The sequence below is a fragment of the Anabas testudineus genome, chromosome 13 (genome assembly GCF_900324465.2).
Source record: "Anabas testudineus chromosome 13, fAnaTes1.2, whole genome shotgun sequence".
Taxonomy (NCBI): domain Eukaryota; kingdom Metazoa; phylum Chordata; class Actinopteri; order Anabantiformes; family Anabantidae; genus Anabas; species Anabas testudineus.
The window spans coordinates 8,115,925-8,142,267 of NC_046622.1; the positions used below are offsets into that span (position 1 = coordinate 8,115,925).

At 43.8% G+C, this 26,343-nt stretch overlaps 2 protein-coding genes across 4 annotated transcripts; both read right to left on the reverse strand.

Moving 5' to 3' along the window:
* Positions 1 to 662: 662 nt before the first annotated feature.
* LOC113171318 (heat shock protein beta-7-like) lies at positions 663 to 3,164 on the reverse strand. Its single transcript, XM_026373611.1, has 3 exons — positions 2,918 to 3,164; positions 2,009 to 2,166; positions 663 to 866 (listed from the first exon to the last, which is right to left on the reverse strand). Exons 1-3 carry the CDS (start codon positions 3,162 to 3,164, stop codon positions 663 to 665), a joined length of 609 nt encoding a protein of 202 aa, XP_026229396.1.
* A 2,740-nt stretch (positions 3,165 to 5,904) lies between these two features.
* Positions 5,905 to 25,494, reverse strand: zgc:165508 (FAM131 domain-containing protein). 3 transcript variants are annotated; one of them, XM_026339073.1, is made up of 7 exons: positions 24,910 to 25,494; positions 24,367 to 24,805; positions 21,218 to 21,357; positions 15,628 to 15,721; positions 15,309 to 15,491; positions 11,436 to 11,567; positions 5,905 to 10,783 (listed from the first exon to the last, which is right to left on the reverse strand). In XM_026339073.1, the coding sequence occupies exons 4-7, from the start codon at positions 15,695 to 15,697 to the stop codon at positions 10,137 to 10,139; spliced, it is 1,032 nt and encodes a 343-aa protein (XP_026194858.1). In that variant the 5' UTR covers positions 15,698 to 15,721; positions 21,218 to 21,357; positions 24,367 to 24,805; positions 24,910 to 25,494; the 3' UTR covers positions 5,905 to 10,136. The 3 variants fall into 3 exon arrangements, with proteins under 3 accessions (XP_026194858.1, XP_026194841.1, XP_026194851.1); XM_026339056.1 differs by lacking the exon at positions 21,218 to 21,357; XM_026339066.1 differs by lacking the exons at positions 21,218 to 21,357; positions 24,367 to 24,805 and having other exon boundaries at positions 25,014 to 25,494.
* Between the last annotated feature and the right edge of the window lie 849 nt (positions 25,495 to 26,343).

Consider the following 26,343-nt stretch of genomic DNA (forward strand, 5'->3'; position numbering starts at 1 on the left):
AAATGCTCAAGAGGTGCAAAGTTGCTGCTGACGCAGCCTTTTTCTAAAGATTATTATATAAAGGTGTGACTAGATAAAAAGGGCTCTCTGTTTGTTGGCATCAAGCTTGTTTCCTGTCCGTGTTTTCACAAAGGTAGAAATGAAACGTAGCTGGTAAATGTAGTATTCGTAGTAGTTACTGCAGTAACTAGAGAGCAAAACCTAGTATGTACTTCTAGAGCTGCTTTATTAAGCTCTCTGGATAGAAGGTAAAACATCTTCAAGAACTTAAAACAGGTCCAGTTGCAACTGAACAGCGGTTCTGGGACCTTCATAGTACATTCGCACAAAAAAAATCTAGACATAGCCCTTAACTGAGGATCACAGCAGAGCAAAGGTCAGAACAGTTAAATGTAAAGTTTCATCCTGATTTACAGCAAATAATGTTATCATGAATCTGATACGACAGAAGTAGTGGACAAAAGGTCAGGGTGTCACCAAATCATAAATCATTCATTGATATTATTCTTAAATGTCACTGCCCAGCAGTTGTAAGACTTTTTATTCCAGTTTAAAGTGAACAGATGTGTGGAGAAAAAGAAATGACTAAATGTTAATGTCACTATCGACTTGATAGGCGAGTAAAAAGTACTAATATTAGAATAATGTTAGCCGAGTCACAATCAATATGAAGCCCCAGGTGAAAGGTGAGCTTCACTGCGGTGGGTTGGAACAACCAGGGGATCCGAACCACCCAGTGTTGGAGTCCGACGAACGCTCACCACCAGAGTACCATCAGGGTTAAGGGTCCCACTGACCGACAGGGGGTCCATGTCCTCCGGGAACAAAGATTTATGTGTGACTGTGTCACTGATGCTTCCATCATCCTGCACCTGAAAAACAGAATTAGAAAAAGAGAAGCGAAGAGGTCAGTGTTGGGAGAGAGAAGATGATCTTTGCCAATTTGTCCTCTAACCCCTGTTAAAGTTATGTTCGTGCACAGCGGCGGAGACTCTGCCACCTCCTTCTTCTTCTTCTTCTTCCTCTGATCACTCACCTTTTAAATATAATTAAAATCAAACTGTGAGGGAGCAAGAAAGAGAGCGCGCACAGACGGTGAGTAGGCTGAAGTTTGTCCACAGATCAACTTACTGAAGACGCCTGACACTGACACGATGGATATGATGCAGTTTGGATGACAGATGACGTGTACGTGGTTGGGCTGCAACTTGTGATGGATTTTATTATCTGTTTGTGTAGTGGTGCACACTACACACACAAACCTCTTTAATGTACTGTCTTTCACATATTGTGTAACTAGAAGCACTTTTTATAAAATGTGCAAAGAGTAAAATAGTAATAGTATGAAAAGAAAGACTGCAGCCATGCTAGTGGCTCAAAGCAGTGAACTGACTTAATACACTCCCATCAACATTCACTTTAACATTTAGCAGTTACTATACTTATGTTCTGCAAACGGTGGAGTTGTAACATTCACTACAAATACTAATGGGGTTGATGGAGATGCCATTAGTTTTACTACTGGTATCTATTAATAAACCATAGTTTCAGTCGAAATAAAATGTTGACCTGACAGAAATCATCAAAGTTTTTACTGTTTATTGTGAAATTTACTGCTGATGTGGCAGAAAAGTTACATAAAAAGAGTTGATGCAATAAAGACAGTAAACTAATTCTTCTTTGTAATTCCTGAAATCACTGGATCAACATTTTTGTCTTGAGCTCAGTAGAATACATTTTTAGGATTAAACCACTGATTATTATACCTAATTATGTAAAATTAAAAAAAGTAAAACTGTGAGTGCAATGAATCCAAAATACTTAACTGGTCCGACCAATTCCCCATAACGCTCCATGTTACAATTGTTTAGCATTTTTGCTGAATAAATGAAGAGGAATTTCTTATCAAAATGTCAATTAGTTTTAAATCTGTCTACTCATTTATAAATCAGCTTTGACACCGACACGTGACAAAACAACACTTGTACTAATTAATATTCACACATACACACACCTTCTGGGCGTGGATGACAACGTGGTGGTTGTACGCCATCACCACTATGTCATGCGGCTCAAACTGGCTGACGTTGGCAGACATGTAGTAAGAGTCTCCCAGACAATGAACCCCACCACCTGTACTGCTCTGCCAGCTTGTCATAGCGCCACCTGCAGTTCCTGAGAGAACGAGACATGTAAAAAACATTGCAGCTCATACACACAGATACATTTATACAGAGAATATATAGTGGAATATTATGAATGGGATGAGGTATGAGAATGAAAGCATAGCTCCATATGAATATGCTTTTAATATTTCACTGTACCTTCTTTCCCAGAAGTAATCATGTAAATAAACATGTTTTTTTAATTATTTGTGGTCATTACAACTCCGTGTGGCTGCACAACTCATATTAAGACTTTAGAGACTCTGTACTTTGTATCAGAACCCTTAACTTTTCTAATTTTGTGTGTGTGTGTGTGTGTGTGTGTGTGTGTTGCTATTAGTTCTTTATGTCAGGCAGACATTTTTCTCACAGTACACAAAATCTCTTAGGCCTGTGGCTCATTAGTCTGTCTGAGCGACAGGACTTCTCCTTCTCTCTGGTGCTTGTCTTTCGTTAAAGTAAAGTAATGTGAGATACAAATGCTTCTTTTTCTGCTGAAGGACAAAACGACTGAAATAGTCTTCACCCTTTACACCTGCTCACATTCAATTAGCTATGACTGAAAGAATCTGCCAGTAGCAGACGTGGACTGAACTCAATGAACAGTTAGAAAAGACATTTCTGTTTTTGTCTACATCTTAAATTAAAGAGACATTAGTTCATAAATTATTACTTTTAGTTTAACTATGCACTGTACAGACTTTTCAGGTATTAACAGTAACTCAAAGGGACGGAGCTGTCAATTTCCTTACCGCTGTGTCCATAGGAGGATCTACTGCACCTGGTGAAAGGGGCCAAACAGCTTGGGCCCCTTGGGCCCTCTTCTCCAAACATACTGGAATGATCAGCAGAGTCAAGAAATGGCTCAAACAGGGGGTCCAGAGACTCGGATGAGCTGCCCAGTGAGCCCTCGGACCGATAGGAGCTTGAGGTGCTGTAACGCGAGGACGAGCGGTAGGAGGAGGAGGATCTGCGGCTGGAAGATGTCAGAGATGCCATAGCGGAGAATGAGCCTTCGCACCTACAAACACAATTTGAAAACACACCCTGAAACAACAAGACCTGTTCTGAGGTATGATCTGTGTTAAGCCTCTAACACGTGGGCTACCAAAAGCTAGAACTGTCTAGTCGTCATGATTGTGGGTCTTTATAATGCACTGGTGCATTGTGGGTTAGTGGAGCACAGCGTGGGCTCTACAACAATCTCCCTTTCGCCATAAATGGCAGTCTGTCCAACCACTGCAGCCAAGAATGTAACGGACAAACTGATAACAAGCGAAGATCTCTCTACTCACGGCCACACACACTCACAGTAGAGATAAGGCTGAAGGGGGCACTTGGAGATTATTTTGGCATGTGGTCAGAAATAGCAAAGTGGTGGAGAGGTCAGGTTGTCCGTTGAGACAGACCCTCTACAGTAATTTAAGAGAAAATTGGCCATTTAATAATAAGAAATACACTCGAACATTTCAAATCTGAAATGGAGAGTGCGTCTTAAAAGAGCAGATTCAAGGCCAAAAGCACAACATGCGTCAAGTGTTTTGGTTTTGCTGTAAGAGCAAAGTAAATGCACAGCAGCTGAGTGAAACAGTCCCTCTTTAAAAGCTTTAATTGTAGTGACATTTGGTTGTTGATAAGAGTTGTCCTGCAACCACCGATGGCATTCAGGAAGGTCATATATTTTACTTTTATAGCATCTGTGTGTTGTTTTTTCTACTTTTGAAGATGAAAAATGACATTCACCAGTAAAGTAAAGTCCAGTTAATGCCATTAATATATATCAACATAACTATCAACTATTTGTTTGTCCTTGTGTAAAATACAATGCTTCAATACTGAATGTCTCAAAACATACTGTAGTTTAAAAATCTTCACAGTGTCGTACGATCTGAAAAAAGGACAATAAAAGAGTTCGTCTCTGTTCGGTTCTTGCGCCACACAGAGGTCCAGGGTCCCCTCTGGGAATAGTTCCCCTCTCTGGGCGGCACATTGCAGTCTCTGGAGTCCAGAGCACCTCGCCTGACCTCAGAGCAGATGGTGTATCGTCACCAGGTGCACGTGGATGGATTCACAGGAGAGGGAACCATGAATTGATGTTAGCGAGGTAAAACGAGACGAGGCACAGCAGCCTGAGGTAAACAACAACACAAGAAATGTAATTATTTGATTAATAAAACCTGAATCTCCCAATTCCTCTGTAACCACCATGGTCAACACTACTGCTGGGTCTTATGAACGTTCGTCCTGATAAATCAAAGTGTTGGATTTGGCTGAAATTCTGGAAATGAAGCTTGTTTTAAATACATTTCTTCTTATTTTTGCATGCAGAAACATCTCTCAGACATTAGACATCAGGTCCAATTACACTGGTCTACTTTTTTTATTTATCATCTCACACCTCCAAACATCATGGCATTCCCATTAGCTTCAGCTAGCTGCCACAGCTTTGGGAAGATGGGTTTTATTTATTCATAAGACATTACTAAATATAGCACCTGGAAAAGATCGCTCTGTGTCCTTATTTTGGATTAAACAGTCACAGATATCTTGAGGTTTAAATAAAAACCAAATAGCAGGATTTAAGTGTTGACCCAGTTACTGCCATCTATGTTTAGTTCACAGCCAGTGCAACAGCCAAGCCTCAAAATCCGATTTCTCACTTTTCGTGGGTGGAGATCTGATCTTTTCATGGCTGTCTGAATTGGGAAGATCAGATGTGGTTCCACCCTGTTTCCACAGACATGGCAAAATGAGATTTGACCAACAAAGAAAAATGTTTTTCACCTCAGTGTTGGTGCCAGTAGTCGCTGTATTTATCTCTAATAAACCCGACCATCTTCTGCAACCCCTTTTGTTCACCTAAGTTAATATTATGGAAGCTTTATGTTATATTATTGTGAATGCAGTGGCTGAGTCTGTGTTTGTTTCTCTGATACAGTGAGAACCTGTTGGTCTGTTTGTGAAATAACTTTCGATAAAACAAGATCAAATGAAAATGATGTATGAAGTCAAGTAAGAGTGAAAAAGGTTCGTCTTCCTGTAAATCTGTAATGAAGATCCTCTGATGACATAAGTTACTTGTGTACCTGTGAGACACATGAGTCATCTGGTCCACGAGGGGGGTCTGTGCACTCTTTTGTACATGATCAACCATCAACAAAAATAGTTTATTGTTTTAGTTGTTTTAGCTTTACCTGTGTTATTGAGGTGCTAGATTATTCAAACTTGTATCTCCAGCATCTTAATAAATCAGACCTGTGTGATCATCTGTGTCAACCCCCCCCTTAAAAACCTGATGCTCCTATACAGAAGTCCTGGTTGGAAATTACTCAGATATTTCCCTCCTCTCTTTGTCTCCTGACCCTCCAATGGATTAGCGAGCTCTCCAGGGGCCCATGATGTCATGGAAAAATGAAATACTTACTGCTGTATGACCACTAAGACCAGCTCGGCTCGGTGTAGTTTCAGTCCAACTGCTGCCCTCTGCCCTGGTGATAACTTGGTAATGATGATGCCGTGGTGTCAGGGGGCTAATTGCAGCAGGCTTTATGGTGTGTGTACCACCGTGATGTGGAAAGAAGTATTAGTTCATTATTTCATTGTAACCATAAAACACTGAATTGCGTCAGATTAATGGAGCTCTTCTATTTTCTTCTCCCACCTGTGTTTAACTCGTGTTCAACATAAAATAAAATGAATAAATAACAGCACACTAGGTCGGTATTTTTTGCAAAGAACAATAACAATATTTTATTAACTCAAAATCATACCAGATGCAGCAAACAAAGATTCAGGTTTTTTTTTTTTTTCAAATCCAAGGTGACAATATTGAAATAATTACATTCAGCCAAAAGAGAAAAGAAAAATATTCAAGAGGAAACAGAAAAGATAAAAAAAAAAAAGAAAAACAGGGTTGAGATTTCAGAGGGAGGAGAAGGTTGAGTGCGTGTTTGACTGATGCTGATGGTGATGTGCAACCCACTTAGGTTGTGGCTGGGAGAGTACATTCATTTTGGGTCATCTATTTTCTCATACCCTGTTGCCTCTAAGTGTCTCTGTCTCTGTTGGGTGAGTTGTATGGCTTTGCTCTCTGAACTCTCACATGACATCTGTACCCGCACGAGTTATTCCCGGTGTCACCGCGCGCACCCGAACCCCCCCGAGAACCGTGGGATGTTTTAATTAAGACTGTGGAGGCTGATGTGGTTTAAACACAGACCATCTCTTGCTCTTCCTACAGATTTCACACTGTGTCTCAGTTGTGTCCGCAAGTTTTGCCCTAATAATAACAGCTGGGGGCCAGTGGGGTGGTCCCCTGGCCCTTCATGCTCATAAATAGTAAGTGGGTTACAGGATGACCGGAGCGCCACCACCAACTGAATAATTATACATCCCCCAGCCTTGACGCTGTCTGACAGATGTTCTGATGTATTTTTATAGTGCTGGGTTTTCCCACCACTATTCTACACAGAGAGAATGTGGAGCACTTCTCTCTGATAAGTATCCAATGTCAGCACTTGCCTGAAGCAACAAACTAAAGCACACTGCCCAGAGACACAAACAATCACACTGAAAGAAACATGTTTCACTGTAAAAACATCTGTCTGGCTCAAGGATGGGACGAGATCTTCTTCTGCTACTGGGCTGCGACATATTAATTAGGAAGAAACACTCCCTCACTTCATCACGCACGCCTTTTCACAAAGTGCAAGGAGTTTTCTGGGACAGCTAACCTCCAAAGACGTCACTTACTATAGAAACAAATAGTGGCAGTGAGGAGGAGAACGTGGGGTTACAGAGAGCGAAAGGGAAAAGAAGCTGCAGATGGCTTGAAGGGGAAAAAGACATGAGGGTGAAAAGAAAACAGACAGGAGAGAGATACACATCTCCTGTTCATCAGGCGGTTTTATAATCACAGGCTAATTGCCTGTCGGCAAAGGTAGCACTCAGATGTCCTCTTAGTTACGTAATGAACCTCTGCGGGGCTGGATGGGGGGAAAGAAAGAGAGAGAGAAAAGTGGAGACAGTGTCAGCACACAGACAAGGAGGAGTGGGAGGAAAGAAGAAAGGGGTGAGGAGGCAGGAAATGACAGGACAGAGACAGAAGGATGGAGAGGGGACACATTCATCAGGCTGTCTGTGTGTATGTCAGCAGGAAATCTTCTGTTTCTATTCTTATTAGGACAAAATGCTCTCACAAGGACAGAGAGACGAAGAAGTCCACCAAAATGCCACTTCTACAAAGACATTGGACTTAGGATGGGATTAGGACAAAGGTTAAGACTGGATGAATGAACCAATTATGATAATAAAAACACACTCGTGTGGATGTGAGGGAGAGAACAAGACACATAACACCAAGGTGCCCGCATTCTCTCTTGCATATGCACACACACACACACACACACACACACACACACTGCCCAGAGAGAGGGTGGGACACTCGGAGACAGAGCAAAATGCACAGTGGTGGACAGAGCAGGCCGGATAAAACGAGGAGGGGAGGCACAGTGAACAATGCTGCGTTCGCGTCACCACTTCCGGACAAAAGCACAACCTCGCCACGCCAGCATCGCCCGGCTTTTAATGTCAGCTGAAAGGACAATGACGCAAATTGTCCCGCTGTAACCTACAGCTACAAGGGAACGGCGCGGGGTTACACAGATGAGATGTAACAGGATATTTAGTGCCTTTGTCCGTCTAATGTTAGCAGTGTTTTACTCTAGAGCAGAGGATTGGGTGATGATGATGCTACAACTTGACAACTTAACTCAATGGTGACTGATGAAAGGCACAGCTTCAGTGGTTCCCCCTGAGTTGTTGCCTTCTTTCTCAACTCTCCTGACCGAGTCACCACATGGTCATGACTGTTCTGAGATAAGTAATCAACCAAATTAGCAATGCCATGACATTTTTTGTCTCAAAGGTTTGAATCCTTGTATGCGCTGTATGTGTTTTTTTTTATTAATTCTCCAGCACCAATAAAAGTCCATCCTCCAACAAGCTACACCAGACACTGTTTTAAAGGGACTCGCTGCATTGGAGGGTTTTGGAATGGATATTCAGTGCAAGCTTTTGAAGCTTGCTGACATCTTACAATACAGCCACGTACACAGTCGCACACGCACATGTCTACGCAAATGTCAGACATACAGACTCGCACAATTCTAAAGAGTTAAACAACATAAAGAGAAGGATGTGGGGTCTGAATCTGTGCTTTAATTATTTGTAGAAAATAACTACGCACTACGGGCTTTCTCTCTCGCACTCACGCAAAAAAATCCAAACAACAAGAAACACACACACACGGAGGATGAGCAACAAGTGGTGTTATGTGTGCAGTTGAGATGCATTAATGCTGTGGTCCAATGGGATTTCCTGAGTTGTATGAATGACAGTCCCTCTGGGAGAACCTCAACAGGGCTCCTCACATCACTATAGATATGGGACTTTCTCCACGTGTCACAAAAACATGCCCTTTTGCAAACATCATAGAAAAGAAAGGAAAGTACATAATAAAAGGCAAAGCTTTCCAGGAGTAAGTATGGGAGGAAGGAGAGAAGAGCATTTGGAAATCTCTGAAAAAGGGAAAACAAGAGCTCTTCGTGAGGATCAGGACAAATGGCAATAACAAACCATATCACAGTATCCTCTCTTGAAATAAAAAAGAAAAGTTTTTTGTTCACATTTGTATTGTTATTTTTTTTTTCCCAGTAGACAATATCACACAGTGATAACGAAGAAAAGGAGAAAACTACAGCCACATTAGCTTCGTGCAAAAAACCACATACACTGGCACGCCGCATAGGCAAAGAGATCAAAGCAAGACAATGCATACAAAAATATAGAAAATCTCCAATGCAACTCGTCGCTTGACAGAAAAAAAAAACTTTTCTGTCGTCTCAACCCTGCGCCACTTCCTGCTGAACACCTATCGCCAAAGGGTCACTTCAGGAACATTCTGTCTGTGTTTGTTGTCGTTGCTGCTGCTGCTGTGTATTTTTTAAGACAACAACGTTCCTGTGTCTTCCACACAGGAATCCACAGAACGCCCCAAATATCCAGTAGCTATAGTCGATCATTATGGCAGATCATAATGATGTCTGGAATAATGTTAACAACAACATGTTCGAGTGATAGAAAACTAGTACAATAAAAGCATATCATTTTTGTCTTATCATCTGTGACAAATCTTTTTTTTTTTTTTACTTTATTATTTTAAAATACATACTAAGTCCTGTCACTTTGACGACATTCCAGCATTTGCTCATAATTGGTAGTGACAGGGTTAAATAGTTTGGCATACTCAGCAAGCCATGCCCAAAAGGATGCTATTTTGTCTCTTGCAAAGGAGGGGGTCGGAAGGGAAGGTGGTAAGGGCAGGTTCCAGGATGCAGTGTCAACCTGCCCTCCCACTGGAGATGCTGTGGAAATGGGTGAGGGTTATACAGAACAGCTGAGATTACAAACGGTGCTCAAGACCGGGTCAGCCCATCAATTTCAGCGCTTGCAAAACACATGCAAAGATAAGTCAGAGTTTCAGACTTAGTCATTCTGTCTGCCTGGTGGTGGCATCTGTTTTCTGAGTCGCTTTCACATCTAAGGACAGAGCCGAAAACTGCGGGCGTCATACCCACGAGTAAGTGGTTGGACTGCTGTAGCAAAAGTCTGACACTCCTCTTCCTCCCCACGCTGATAAAAAAAGATTGTTTGGACGCCTTCAAAGAAAATAGAGTTGATACATTGAATGGGGGCAAAGCAGTTACGAGGTGGAGAGGAGGAGTTGTAATGCTGCAAGTAAGGCAAAGACGGATGATTTACACTTCAGTCGGAGGAGAAAAGAAAGATAACCCACATGCGCAAATGTTCAAAAAGTTTTTAGATGCCATGGAGGAGAGGGAAGGTTGTTGCAAAAAGGAAAACCCTCAAAAGAGCCTGCAGGGATTAAACACTGAGATGAGACGAGGAGAGTCACTGGTTGTTTGGCTCTCCTGCCCTGTCCTCCTCCTCTTCATCCTCCTCATCCAGAGATACCACCCCAGACGAAGCGACATCAGAGACCCTCCTGCGTGGGTCATAGTTGGGTGGGTACTCCAGCCCATTGCCATCTGCCTCCACCTGGCACACGGTGCTCTCATAGTCCTTGCAGGGGGTGTCATCGTCCTCGCCTGGTGACAGGTATGTTTCAGAGTAAGACATGGAGTAGCAAGGAGAGTCCTGACCCCCGCAGGGCCGGATGCCCCGGCCTACCCCATTCAGGCTGTGGAAGCTGCAGTCCCCTCCGCCTGGCCCGCTCTGCCCTGCCCTCTGAAGTCGGGCCAGAAGCTCCTCTCCCCCCTGCAGGGCCGACAGGATCTTTGCAGCGAGCTCTGCTGCGTTGCTGTGGGAGTGGGTACCACGGTGGCCGCCAAGGTCACGCAGCAGCGGGTGCTGCTCGTCCAGGCTGCAGAGGCTGGAGCACAGGGTGTCTGGGGAGCCTGCCGTGGGGGAAGGCTCACCGCTGCCACTACCCTCTCTGCCTCCTCCTCCGCTCTCGCAGCAGGGCCCCCTCAGGCCCAGGTGTTGGCAAAGCTGGCTGTGGATCAGGTCCTTCAAGTAGGGAGGATATGATGGCACATCTGAGGGAAATGATACAGACTGTGAGCATGAAGTCACGGGAGAGGAGAACAACAATAAAAGAGCTGTAACATTTCAAATATCAAACATTTGCTTAATTCTAACATATCAATCTGTCATATCGTCTAAAATCTGTGTCAATAAAGTGAAGGTGTGCGTTTTATAATATCATTGTCTCGTTTACAAGAGGATACAAAGCCATATGTAAGTATGTGAAGCTGCAGCAGCAACACTGACTGAATCATTATTAGCTGCTATACAGGTTATCTGTGGTCCAGTGCAGTCAAGATGAGTCTGGTGTACACGCACACACACATATTCACAGCCATGGTCAAATACATTCTGTGTGTTTAGAACCTGCTCACACACCATCCTCACATAGACACTGTCTTCAGCAAAGGAAATCATATTAAACTTGCAAGAGGGATATCAAATTACACTAAGGAAGAAAAAAATGTTGAGAGAGGATGAAAACTAGGGCACTGGGACAAAGAAAGATACAGAGAGAGAGAGAGAGAGAGAGAGAGAGAGAAGGAGAGAGAGATGGATGAGGGTTTTAGAAATGAGGAGAACAATATGACGGGAACAAAAGTGATTTACCTCAACCCCCAGCTATTGTGGCGTTGAGGTACACGTGCGTGTGTTTGTGTGTACCTGTGCTCTGTGTGGCGGGCTCGTTGGCAGGCAGAAAGTCTTCGTCATATGAGTCATCGTTGGACTCGTCGCCATCCACAGAGGACCAGGCCCTGAGCTTAGCCTCGGCAATGGCAAACTGCTCTGCCACACCTGTGAACACACACACACACACACACACACACACACACACACACACATCCGCTCCCATGAGCTGCTCGTGTACACAAGCAAATACGAGGTTGGCATGGTAACAAGAAGGCAGCAGGCGAGTCACTGTGTCGTCATGTCACGCACGACGGTTTTGAGTGACAGGTCTGCACGAGGAGCAAAGTGCACAGCGTGGAATCAGACTGGACAGAGGCAGCGCTCTCATTATAGTCAATGTTCTCCACCAGTCGTTTAGCTGCTGCACTTAAGATGGCTGTCACCGCGTGTTTGATAGTGTTATTATTCAGGCTGCTTTTCCTGCAAAGGCACAGGGGAGACAGTAAAGTGGAGAAAATCCTTTAAAAAAGCGCACACAATCTGTATGTCACTGGAAATGTCACAGGAGAACAGAGCGAGTAAGAAATCAAGATGATATAACATCGGCTCAAGTTGTTACAGCATCGATGTTGAACGCAACTAGAATTTCCCTTTAAAAGACAATCTGATAGTGTTGAGTATAATCTGTCATAGCGTTGAACTAATGTCTGTGAAAATATACATTAAGCAGAATTTCTCCATGTCAGCATTAGGTTTTAGGTGCTCTACTTTCAACCCCCCTAAATGTCTTTTTTTCTTTTTACTTGCACTTTTATTAACAATCTGCTGTTTTTGTTCATGCTGGTCATTAGTTAACTGCATTGCTTTAATTCATGTCTTTCAATTTGAACATTTCTCTCAATCAATGCTGTCAACAAAATTCAGGAAAGTCATAAGTTTTCTCCACATCTAAGGTGAAAATATGCTGTAGTATTGAATTACATCAGGATCTCTCTCTCTCAAATGCTTTTACCTGCCTTCTTCTATCTTGAAATGCCTTTACATGGCACTATAATTCTATTAAAACAGCATCATATTGAAGTAGAACACCAAACAAATGATTTTCAGGTTTGTTTTATTGCTGGCTGTTGTACTGTGGCAACTATTTGCCCAATAATGACAAACCTGCCAACTTGATCAGCATATTGTGCATGTAACAAACAAACAGGCATGTGTGTGTGTGTGTGTGTGCATGTGTGTGTGTGTTTGGCTGAGGTGACTCAGCATGCACCAGAACCAGCAAGCTACAGGGTCCAAGTGACCAATCAACTGCAATCATCATCAGGCACTGACCAATAACAGGCTAAGACTCCCTCTCTCCCTTTCTCTTTATCTCCTCGCTCGCCCTCATCCACTTCCTCTCAGTCCATCTGTTTTGTATTCCTCCCCGTTCATCCGCTCTCTCCTTCATGTCATGTCTTTCCTCCAATCGTCTCTCTCAATAAAACGCTCTATCGACTCACCTGACTCCTACCGTTCCCCTTTCGTTCACTGTGCAATCTCTCAGCCTTGTCTCTCATTTCTCATTTTGATTTCTATCTCTCTGACTCTCTCCTTAACCTCCTTCTCTCCCCGACTCTCTCTCTCTGGTCAATGCTCAGTATTCATGTGTTGTCTCCCACTGGGAAAGATCGATGCTCTCATTCATCCTGCACCGTAGCTGGACCCTGAACTCTCCTCACAAACACTGTCACATTTCCTATCAAATGTAATTGTGTGGCTGCTCTTTAGTTTTCCTCTGGACGCCTTTTTAATTCTGGAATAATCAGGGTTTACACCTGTAAACGTACTTTATTTTTGTATACCTAAGTTGCAAGTATACACGTGCATCCAGTATGTTACTCTTCTGTTTGTGTGACCGTAAAATCATTAGCAGCAACATGTAGGTGATCTAGTCGAGAATATTTTTACCAATTAACGGCAAAATGTGAGCTTAAAATCATTTCAATTCAAATTTCTTTCACAATACACATACATCTATGGATGACCAGACACTGAAACCTCAACATTTATAGGTACAGACACACTTTATTAACATTAATATTTAAGTTTACATTCAGTGAAGTATAGAACTAATCTTAATGAAACTTTATTTAACATTAATTTTCTTTTTCTCTCTCTTCATCACTAACATCTGAACGTGTCTGTAGATGCAGTGAAAGTTTGGATCCACTGTTGCAGACTAATGTTTGTGTGAATTAGCTGTGAAACTTTGAATTTAGCAATTTGCATTTTTACACCTGGCAGCTCATATACGTTTCTTATATATATCCATTAGCCTGTGTCCAAAGTGGGGACACATTGACTGATATAATAATATGACTAACTTGTTAACAAACACATGCTTGTTTCCCCTCTCGCCAGACATGGAGCAGCGTTAGTGTTAATTTGGAGTCATGTTTCATGTTGTCTGATTAATGTAAGTCCAATATTTACTATAATGTAAGAGATGCAGAGTTTCCTGATAATTTACTGTAGGTTTGCGACTATGAGCACCTCCTTTAACACTAAACATCATGTGATTCACAGTTAATAAAAGAAGAAAAAACGATGCAAGACTGGTGAGGACACAGACCTCTGCTATACTATCGCACTATACACGTACTCGCTCGGTCACACTCAGTCTCTGTTGTTTTCACACACACACACACACACACACACACACACACACACACACACACACACACACACACACACACACATCACCATGTTCTACTGTAAGTACTGTAGCTTGCTCTCTTCACACATTTGCATTTGGCCACTTAACATTCTAACATTGACATTCACACAGTGTGTTCATTCACCCAAAGTAACACCATCACCAGGCTACAAGGACTCCACAAAAACTGGACTCAGCACAAATGGCAGCTCCCTGATAAGGTGGAGGCACATCGATGATGTAAGCTGATGAGACAAGAAGAATTACACGCTGTCAAAGGGTGTTGAAGATGTTCTTGCTCAGTTAACAAGGTTTCATATGTTAGTGTATGGCCTGCATGGTTAGATTCAAATAGTTCTAACAAGGCCACATATAGAGCTGTGAGTGTATGAACCACCAGCGCTACGGTGGCACAAAACCAAAGAATAGTGAAGTGGATAATCTCCTATCTGTGATAGCGGATAAAATCGCACAGACAGGGGCAGAAGTCATGTAAATAAAAAGATAAAAGAGAGGAGAAAAGAAGAAAGAAAGAAGAACAGATGAGGCAGAGAGGGAAAAATTGCTCAGTCACGGTGGCACTAGCCAGGAGCAAAACCTTACTGTGCAAATTAACCTTGAGAGTCTGCATTGCAGGGAGCGAGCGAGAGAGTGGAGGGACGGCAGACAGGAGGGACAGAGAACAAGAGGAGGTAAGGAGAGGGACATTAAAAAACGGGGAAAGTGTGAATAGGAGAGACGGGGTAAAGAATAGAAGAGGCACAAGTGAGAGCGAGATAAGTAAACGATGAGGTCAGTCAGTAAAAGACAGAGGGGAGAGATCAGCTGTGGGAGCATAGTGCTTTAGTGCGGAGTTAAAAGCAAAGAGCAGAGAGGTGTAAAGCTGCAGAATCAGACGCCTGCAATAAACATACAATCTCTGTAGTATCTAGATAACCACAATGGATCATCTTTATTACACCAGGCATTAAATAGCATTATCGATGGCTTAATGCCTGCAATGTGATCAAATCCCAATGTTCACAGTAGGTAAGTGTAGTGAATGATGTTGAACTCTGGTGTTTGTACTTTGTCAAGGAGACGTGGAGACTTTTCAACTTGTTTGGTGAATGATTTCTTAAAGCAGAGGTTCCTGAAACTGCTCCCCAACATGCAACATCTTTTTTTTTTTTCATGTCACATTTATGTAACAAACCCGGAAGTCTTACCGGCAGCAAAGCGAGCCTCCTGTTCTCCCTCAGTGAGGTCAGAGTATGAGTTGAAGTCTGACTCCAGGGCTGCTGGAGTGTCCATGGGCTTACACCACCCTTTCCACTCTATCAGGTGGGCTACTCTGCCCTGCGCCATGGCTGTAGGCTTCGTCACATGGTCCTTCACTACCTGGGAAATACCTGCAAGACAAACACTAGAGGGTAAGCTACAGCATAACTTAAAGATTGCATGTTTTCAGCGTGTGCACTTTTCCATTCATCCACACTGTCCGCACATCAACCGCAATCAGGAACTGGAGTTAAATGTTACACTCACCGTGCAGGGAGGATCGCGCTAATGCAGCAATCTCTTGAATGGTGAGAGCTCTTCTCGATTTTGGTAACATTTCAATGGTGTCATCAACATTCACCTGAAACGACAAGAAAAAACAAGTGTGACTCTGGGGGAAACCTGTAGGCTGCAGGAGCTCAGCTCAGCGTGAATGTAAGCCAGCTTCTGAGTACACGCTGCAATGACTCACAGGAAAACCCTGTGTTGTCTTTAGATGGAGAAGGAACTCCTGTGCATAAAATACTTCAACTACTTTAGTGGTCTTCATGGCCTTGAAAATTTAAGGGTTTTCTCTTTACACACCATAGATTTAATGAGTTACAAGCTGTATATAAACATGAACATGCATACACACAGAGGAGTGCTAAAACAATAAGACAGGCTATGTTTAAATCATGTAAGCGGTGCATTATGTAGCATGTTGCCTTTTTTAAATGCTGCAACATTTTAAGAGGTTACAAATCATTATGACTCTGCAGCTGTTCGTCTAGCATCTGCTGCAAAGGAACTAGAAATTAAAAAGACACAACAACGAGCCGGTGACAACGGTGCATAGTTGTAACCACATAATTTAGTGGTTTGTTAAATTAGCCTGCTGGCTAATGAGCAAACTAACAGTTTATTCAGGTAACTGAGCTCACTCTTCTCAAGCTTTGGCTGCAGATAGGAAAGCATAGAAAGAAAATAATTTGCCATGTGGTTCTGGATCGGCTGCTGTGTGTTTGCACTTCATTTGTGCACAGTTACATCCAAACTGTAACTGCAAAGTTTTATTAGATAACTTGAAATGAAATCGATAAATCTCTGTGTCCAGACGGCAAGATAGGTAATATCCGTACAACGAGCTAACAAAACCAGACGCTAGACAAAAGATAGACCTCCTCATCCTAGTCTGTCCTCGATCGAATCCATCTGCACTGTAAGGTCAAACCACAGAGGGAGTATCATGTGTTGACAAGTTCCTTTGTCTGCTAACTCTCTTTACAGGCCTACCTGTACTCACGTGGGAAACGGGTGCGTCAACAGCAAAGGCCACATGCTGAGCTGACGCTGGCATGTTGTTACTCAATATGGGTCAGCACACTTGGCTGACTGAGCCATTTGATGATGGTTTTAAGCAGACAGGTATATCGTAGCAGGTACAGATTGAGCCCAGTCTCATGGAGGCTGAAACTCTCTAAAGCTCAGGGTTAAGCTGCTGTCATTTAGGAACACTGTGCTACTGGACCTACATCTGACCATTTGGACTGTAGCATCATACCCATACTTTTATTAATGCGTCACCGCTGAACTGATAGATCGCATTTGATCACAGCTAATAAGAATACATCGGCCACCAGTGATAAAGTTTCTCATCCCAGAAGAATTACCCTGACCTTGTCCTGTCAATCCCACTTAGCAGCAACAAAATATCAGACGCATGACAAAGAAACAACACGAAAATAATCTGTCAGAAAGGCTCTGCTAGAGTGAAAGGGGATCCCGAGCTTGTGATGGTATCAGCAGCTGCAGCAGGGCGTGATAATCCTCTTGTGCCACAGAGCTGCTCACAGATCAGAGGGAGGATAATCTGGAGGAGACGTGACACACACCCTCGAGGACAGTTAAAGTGATATATTGTTTTGGTCTTTAATTAAAAATCAGATGCCAGACAGTTCATGTTGTCCACCCTCAGCTGAATATGTTGTTCAGAGAAATCACTGTGTGGGAGGATTTTATACATCTTCAGAAAAATCCAAGTAGTCTGCCCGGGGAGTCTGTTGTGATGATATAGATGCAGAGACGAAAACAAACAGACAACTGGAGGAAGAAGGTTCAGATCAGGCGATCACAAATATCAGCAACATGAGCTTTTAAAAGCTGTGTCCGACTCTGCACACGAGCAATCGCCGTACAGCTCCAGTTAACAGCACCGGTGCCTCCGCTGCTCCATTCATCCCCTCCCCCCTCAGCTCCCCCACTGCCCTACTGAACAGCAGCACAAACACAGAGCAAGACAGTAGCAGTGGTCCTGACAGACGGAGCACTTCGATTAGACCGCCCCGCTGCAGCTTTTCCATAACTTGAAAACAGAAATATGCACATTTAGCAACAGAAATAACCTCAAATGTGAACCAAAACTGAAAACTAATGTATTCTAAAAAATTATAAACCCTATATTTAAGGCCTGGCACACTTCTAATCACACATCAGGAAATACCCTTGTGTAGTAGAAGATATTTGGCCCCTACAAATAAAGCAGCATAAACACACACAGACATAATAACAGGAAGTCCAAAATCTTCATGGTCTGGTGAACACAGCAGAGCCACCTCATGATGCTGCTCATGCTCACCTTTGACTTTTAAATCACGGGTTAACTCGTGGCAGACTAATGCGGCCTGGACACAGTCCATAAATAAATAAATAAATAAATATGAGATTCTTCGACAGCACGCTTGCTAGGAGCTGAGGGCACACAGCTGACATAAAGCTGATTGCTCTGATCAGCATCAGGATTGAAATTGTACAATGTAAATATATGATGCAATTAAAGCTGAAAACCAAATGTTAGTGATGCCCCCAAAACCTTTTTGTTGCATAGTGGTCACCCAGTGCCACGCGCCTCCTAAATGGGTGAGACACATTTTAATTTATTGCTCCATTTCTGGGCTAATTAAGGTTACATCACTGCAGAAATCTAATTTGTGCCATTGTAGTGGCTGATTAAATGTCAATGACGAAACACAATGGCACAGATGTATTTTGCCTGTTGCTTTTTTCTTTTCTCTGTAACACACACACACACACACACACACAGGGAAGTCATTAAACAAAATTATATGAGAAGGCAAGCCATGAATGGTTTCAGAGGAACACACTAATGCCATGTCTGTTTCCCGTAGTGGAAAATAACCTGAACATCCTTCCCCTTCTACGAGAAGTCACGTTTCTGCCAGACTGTGCGTACCTCTATCCCCCCCCCCTCTTTTCTCTCTATTTTCCACAATGGGAATATTTCTATGGCAACTGGTCGCCATGGAACAATTCCTCTCGGTGTGCCTGTGCTCTTCGTTCATTGATGTCATCACAGACACTCAACACCATCCGAGAGCCGAATTAATGGAACATGCAGGTGGTTTCCTGCTTTTGCTTACGTTGGACGAGTTGAGGCGTTCGCATCATCATACATCATCGTCTCTTTAGTAGAATTGTTCACTAAAGGACATGTTAAATGAAAAATCTATATCTATTTGAGCTTTTTGAAGGTTTGCTGCATTTATTTACTTACAATTTGCCACATGTGCACAAACACAGTAACAGGTTTTCAGGTCTTTATTGAACACATACATTAAACATTCACAGTGTCCTTGTTAAAGGAGAGTCAGGATTTTATAACTGCTCAAACCTCAAAAGTGTTTTCAGTTGTTTTGGATCACAGATGCATAAAGTCCAGGACTATTCTTCCAGGTCAGACATCTTCTTAGGACGTCTGGGCTCATTCTATAGTATCTCTATTAGCCTGAGGTCTCTAGTCTGTGACTGCATGTGTCCAAAAGGCAGGTTGGCATTGTTTGAAATCATTGTGTAGTAGATTACATCCTCCTCTAACAGATTCTTAATGAACTTGGAACTTAATCTTCCCCTGGATGAAAGCGCCAGTTGATTATCTCTGTAAAATGACCTTTGAGTCATTTATATCTACTAATAAGACACAAAGATTTGTGTCTGACTAGTTAAAAACGCAGACTTTATATTGTATATAAAGAGATACACCTGTGTTTAAAACAGATGGATCATTGTTATAATATCACCATATCAAGATAAAGCTATACCTCAATGCAAATGAGTCCAAAATGTGTCTGACCTACGGTTTCCTGCTACATTTTTTTTCCTAAAATCTTATTTTGGGGTCCCTGACGTGTAAGGAAACAGAGTCCTTTCTCTGTAAAGGAGATAAGTTCAGCAGTCTGGTCAACCTGTCTCTTGCAGTGCCCTGCATTCAATAACAGGCCCGCCCATGAAGAATGAGAGGCTGCATTTCCTAATGGATCACTTAGGCATTGCTAATCATCGCCCGGCTGGCTCGCTGCGACACATCAGATTCACACCCAGATGGTGCACACTGATGGATAAAAGAGGCAAGGTGGATTCATCATCCCCATTACCATCATCAGCTTCAAGCCAATCCCGCTAACTTTAGGTCTACGAGCTTCAGTTAAAAAGCCCGAAGTACGTTGTTTCCTTAAAGAGTTTATCCTTAAAACCACAGAAGGATATACAGTACACTACAGTGGCAAGAAAAAGTATGTGAACCTCTTGGAATTTCATGGTTTTCTGCATTAATTTGCTTTGATTAAGAGGAGATGAATTCCCAAGTGTATCAAAAAATGATTCAGCACCTTCTACTCATCAACTATTTCATTCAGCTTCCTGCCACAGGTAAAATGCTTCCATGCAGAAAAAGGCAACACTGCGTCTTCATGTGTTTATTTTTCATCCTGACTAATCTGAGCTTCTTTCTCAACCAAAAGCCAGTTCCAAATTCACTTTAATGGAAACAGACGCGCTTTTTTCCCCTCAGAAACATTGTTCTCCGTTTCTCCACATCATTGTCACAGACTTAAATGCTGTTTTGAAATGCTGATGAAATCTGTCTCAAGAAAAATGTCCCTGCAGGCTTCTGGATTAAAAAAAGAAACATTTAGAGAGCATGCATGGACTACCATCAGGCCTCTGCAGAAGAACATTTGTGTTATACTGTCCAGCAGTGACAAGCATTACACTCATTACGATTCTATTTAAAATCCTAAATTAAAAATGAATTGCTAATTATGCCGATTGTCTTGCAAATAATTAGAAACCGACTGGTTAACATTAATGAAAACTAGAATGGAGACTAAAACACAGGGTTGAAACGCACATTAAAGACTTGGATGGCTTGATTAATAAAGTAATTATTGAAGGAGGGAGGGTGGAGAAAATAATTTTCTGCTTCAAGCGGTAAATTGCAGAGAGACTGTCATCTCCGAGTAGACATATCTGCTAGGTGCCCATCTAGGTTATAGGACACAATGTGATGCCTTCACTTGAGTCTAATAATATCTGTATTAATAGATAATAAAGTGGACTTTACTTAAGAAACTGTATTTCTATTTCTCTAATAAACAGGGAAGTTGTTTAACTTGCTTCTTATAGTTTTAGGTTCCTCTTCTGTGTTCTGGAGGAGCAGGTGGATCAACACTGCAAACAACCACACAACAAGATCCACACTAGAACCAGAGAATTCCTCACACTCCATTAAACGTTTGATTGTCATAAAAGCTCCACAGCTTCTCAAATAACAGTTTCCCACACGTCCAACCTCCAAGTCTATTAGAAATGTGTGCGTCTGTTCAGCTTGGAGGCTTCCACCAAAATGACTGCGCCATTTGCTTTGTCTGAATTCTGGATCAGAGAGCGCTTAGAAATAAGAGCTGGTGTGTTCTTGAAGAGACAGAGCACGAGTCCGCAGACGTGCATCACCAAACCCAGACCAGGCTGAGATTTAAAGACAGAGACAGAGAGAGGGAGAGAGAGAGAGAGTTCAGGGCACCTCGCTGAAGTCCAGTGCGCCCAAGGGTGCTGTGAGAATCAGTCTGCGCGCCAAGCAGGTCCGCGTGTTCCCCAAAAGCGCGAGGTCAGACAGGGAGCTTCTCGCGCTCCAGTCCACGCGCAACGAACCGTCAACCGCCACTGTCGGGAGGAAGAGAGCCACGTGAAGATCACAATCAGGGAGCAGCCGTAAAACTCATAGTAGCTGCGCACCCACCTCTCGCTCCACAGTAAATGAATTCAACATTTAAATATGTTGACTGACGCATCTGCTTCAATGTGACAACGGTTTCCTGTTAATAATATTTAGTAATTTAGTAATAATTTACAATTACTGGAGCAAGAACGACCAACTATGAGTTTTATGGGTGCAGCGAATCCACACGTGTTACTTTCTGGTCAAAGATGCATTCATCATGCTGACCCATGCCTCCACGGGAAGCCCCGAGCAGCACATAAGGGGATGTAATGGGACCGTATCTCACTGCAGTTTCCCCCCTCCCCCCCCAAGGTAAATCAAACTCTTACAGTTTTTACAACTGGGGGTTTGAAAGCAACAGCAAAGCTGAAGTGAGATTCACTGCACAAATTAGCATTTAAAATGTAAATGTTACAAAGCTTAAATTTGCCTTTAGGCTTGTGTCGTGCAGAGGGTAATTCTGCAGCACCCTGCTTTTTTATTGTGTATTGCACAGCTGGTTCCGCATCCACAGAACCCGTCAGTGCAGCTACTTGTAGTGAGATACCGGGAGCAGGCGCGTCCTTCTCCCATGCACTTGAAGCCATGCCGTGTCATGCAGGTAAGCCTGTTTGATATTTTATGAAGTTGGTTCTGCTTTGACTGTGGAAATGTAGCAGTATAAACACACACACAAAAAAGCCGCGAATAAGGGACATGCCTGTGACAAACCTGTTGTTTAACACACACATGGCTCTGACGTGAACAGGCCACGTCATCAACACAGAGACCCGCAGAGACCCTGCAGCGCTCCATGGAGCGCAAATGTCACCAAGCAAAGCCCTGGATCCAAACGCTGCTTGAATGGCTCACTGGCTGTTTGCTTGACTTCATGACTTGAACCTTTAACAACCTGCAGCAGAACATTTCAGCAGCTGGACAGCTCCCGTCCGCCACACGGGCCAAACCCGGCGCGCGCTCGGCCACTCTTCAAATCAGATTTGCAAAACGAGATTAGGAGGTGGGTTTCTAACTGTCAGTGCCTGGCTCCTCTGTCCAGCCCTCCACTGCAGGGAAGCGTTTCTAGTTACTGTCTGTGAAAAGAACAACTCGCTCGATTAGTCGCCAGCACCCATCTCAAATATTGAGTCCAGCATGGAGAGCAGTCACTCACCGCGGGTCAAAGACCTGCCGTTTAACGTGCTGGGCTCAAGTTGCCCACCAGCAGAATTCAATATGTCCCGTTTAATTGAGTGTGATGTGATCAAATGCCCGGGGTGTATTGTATCGTAGAATCTAGGCCACCTTAGTCAATAAAAGTATTGTTCAGAGGAGTGAGGGATGCGCACGGGGTGTGTACCGCGTTAGACGGATGTCCAGGATGTGCCAGTCATTTGAGTCCGGTACATGTAGGTCGTGTCACCTGCTGCCTGCCCTGAAGGGTTTTTAATGGCGGCACGTCAGCAACTAATTGGCAAGAAAATGCTCCTGTTTCGCGTGGGTTTCACCGCAGCTTCCTCCTGCCTGACGATGCGTGCGTGCGCTGAACGGCTTTATTGCATTTTACTGCGCACACAACAGATACACTCTGCACCCGTGCAAAGCTCAGGTAGTGACGCTAAGCCAGACCGAAGATGCCATTTAAGGGACAGATTATAGATGGAAATCTAGTGGAAATAAACACATGTGGTGGAACACACTGAGGAGATGAAACTTATTTGGCCACGATGGCTTCGATCAGACGGAAATGTGAGCCTTTATGCTGATTGATACTTGTGGTGTCTGTCTGGTGGGGGCCCCGCGGTCATCCTCCATCTGTGGCTAATTTGTTAATTTGCTCGATGCCTTTTTATCTTAATTAATCTCCTTCCCCTGACTGTGATCTCTCTGAAACGTGAACGCAGCACCAAATGTGTCTTCTCTCCCCCCTCGACGCAAACGAGAATTTCAGTCTTCATTTTATTTTTATTTATTTATTTTTACCTAGGTCTCGCTCACTTACACACACACACACACACACACACACACACCTCTGTAGTTCCCGTTGTCGTGGAAACTGCAGATAGAGAGACCTCGGTCATACCCCCCCCCCCCCCCCCCCCCCCGCTCTCTCAGAGACTTAAGACCGAATCAATACAATTAGGTCAAGACCAGCAGCAGTGTAATGACACACATATACAGGGTAAATATGAGAGTCAAACAGGTGGCTGTGACTGACCTACTGTATACAGCACTTGATAAACGTGCAGAAACGTTCGCGCACGGTGGCTTTGAGTGAGGTTTATGATACTAGGGCATGTCCTTACGCACTCCGTGACAAGGAGACGGGGACAAGGCGCCATAATCATCAAGTGACTGAAGCGACGGATTACACAACCAATTACGAGCTAGAGAGGGGATCCGTGAGCATGGATATGAAAGGGAAACCACACATGATCACCTTCAAAATATAAGCAACCACGTCTGTGTTGTGAGGGAAGCGTGTGGGTGGAGAGATGGAGAGATGAATGTGGAGCAGGTTTGATTGAAGGAGTCTACGGAGGAGATCCAGTTAAATAAATAACAAGGAGGGATTATCGGGGGGGAGACACGCGTCAGAGGTCGGGGTAGCACATAAAGGACGGAGGTCTCGACGACATATAGCCGCCAGGGGAACGGATGGAGGACTCGTAGAGCAAAAGGTGTAAACAACCGTGAGAGCAAATAGATGCGGCAGCAACAGGGAGCTTGTTTCTTGGCAACACGCAAAGGATCCACTGCTGCGTGTGTGTGTGTGTGTGTGTGTGTGTGTGTGGCTGGAAGCTCTGATCCAGTCCGTTTCAATGTAAACATGTGTGAATACGCACTAATCTGTGTTTTGTTTTTTGTTTTTACTCCCATTTAAAAATCAACCAAATTGTAACGAGTCAAGTATCTCGAGATGTTGCGCGGTCGCTCGCGTAAAGATGCGAGCAGATAAAAAGATGTCCTACCTTGCAACTAAACTGGGTCAGCGCGGTCAGAACCATCGTGTCTGGATGAGTCTTCTCCTCACTGATGGAAAAAGCCGTTTAACAACGCATCCCTCAATGATGTCAAGAGCACCTCTGTCTTCTCTGCCTCTGACTGGCGTGCTCACCAAAAAGCTTCTTGCAACTCTCGTAGCATCGCGATGTTTAGGCTGCAGACACCAGCCCCTCAGCACTTGCCCACGGTCTCACTACAAAGCACCCCGTGCACAGATAAACAAACATTTCACCTCGACCAGAACCTCCTGGTTCGGTTCCTCCTGTCTAGAATGCATCTTTTGATGTAGACCCCCTTCATATACATATGACTCAGCAGCGCTATCATATGTCTCACATCTCTGGCACAGCATGCGGTGCACTACAAGCACCCAGATTCACCCACAGCCTCTGCAACCGCGAAAGGCTGCAGCAAAAAAAAACAAAAACAAAAAAAACAAATGCGAAAACAAGTCAGGCTTCCTCCAGCGTGCTTTTATTTTTCTCAGAGCAAATTAAAACAACTCTTACCAACTGGCGCTTTGGAGCTGATACAGCCCATTTTCGCAGCTGCATGTAGAGCCTTTAAGGAGACCAATCTAGCACATTTCTTTCCCTATTTTCGCCGAGCGTACCTCACTGATCGAAAGCCTCTGTCACTCTCTCCATCTACGGAGGCTCCGCTGTGTTCCGGTGAGACGGCGGCGCGCTGCTCTGATCAGACCGCCGGTGTGACGCCGAGGGTGGGGGAGACTCCAGCCATTACTTCTGCAGTTTCTTGGGTGTTTTGATATGTTTAAAATCCATATATATACAACCTGTTAGTGCAGCTTTATTGTTAGATTAAGGAGGTTTATTCTCTTGAGTGAGTCTCAGCTCTACGTCACCGGTTGAAGGGTCGCGCCCTGCGGTTCAGCACCGCAGCGGACGGACAGCGCTCTGTCTGTTAGCGGAGGCAGCATGGGTTTCTGTCCCGGCTTGGCAGCTGTAGAGCTCGAGTTTTCTCTTTCGGTCACTGCCGATTAAGTCCACGACTAACTAACCACCACCGGCACGACTCCGGTGCCTGTGCGCTCTTTGCGCGCTCTAACCGTCGAGCGGTCACACAGTGAACCCTCGGAGGGTGGCACATTGACACTAAAATCCCACGCTTTACTGCTTATATACAGCCCAAACGAGTTTCCGCCTCCCTGCACTGTTTTCTCCTGCTAGGTAGAAGCGGAAAGAGATGTGATTGGCTGGTGTCACCTTTCATGCCCCACGGCATGAGGAGAAGGGAGGAGTTACTGGTGCGAGCATTAGAGGAGCAAGTTGTCAACTAAAGGATTGCGTTTCCCCTCATCTATATATCAGCTGACATAATGACAAACGAGGAACATACTGCATATTTCAACAGGTCTAAAAGGGGAAATGGGAAAATGGCAGCGTTGATGGAGCAGTTCACAGAAATAACAAATAAAGAGCCAAACTGGAGAAACACTGATTTGTGTTTTTTCTGTCGAGAACAATTTAACAGTCCGAGCGAAGAAAAGGTCTTGTAGGAACTCTGAATCCCCACAGGCTTCATGCATAGTGTTGTGCACTCATGCACTAATGTAACCGTCCAATTATGGCAACAAGAGCACATGTGAACAAAGTGACATTTTTCACGCGCAGTCCGACACGTTTCAGGACAGCAGAACCTCGTTTCATGCTCCCACCCTGTGCAGTGGCCTAGCCGCGGGCTCATTACGACCGCAAAGTCCACGCACTCAAGTATGGGAAACATTTCTAAAAATAAGCTTCAGCATCCTCTGCTCGTGCATTTTCAGTCAAAGTAGCCCCTTTTAGAACAAAGCATTCAAAGAGGGCGCATTGAAACGACAGCTCCATTGTGAGGCCTATTGTGGCCTATTTGTAAGCGACCCACTCTTGTCTCCAGGCAGGTCGACGATGAAGCATCTTCATTTTCCCTCCGTCTCTATT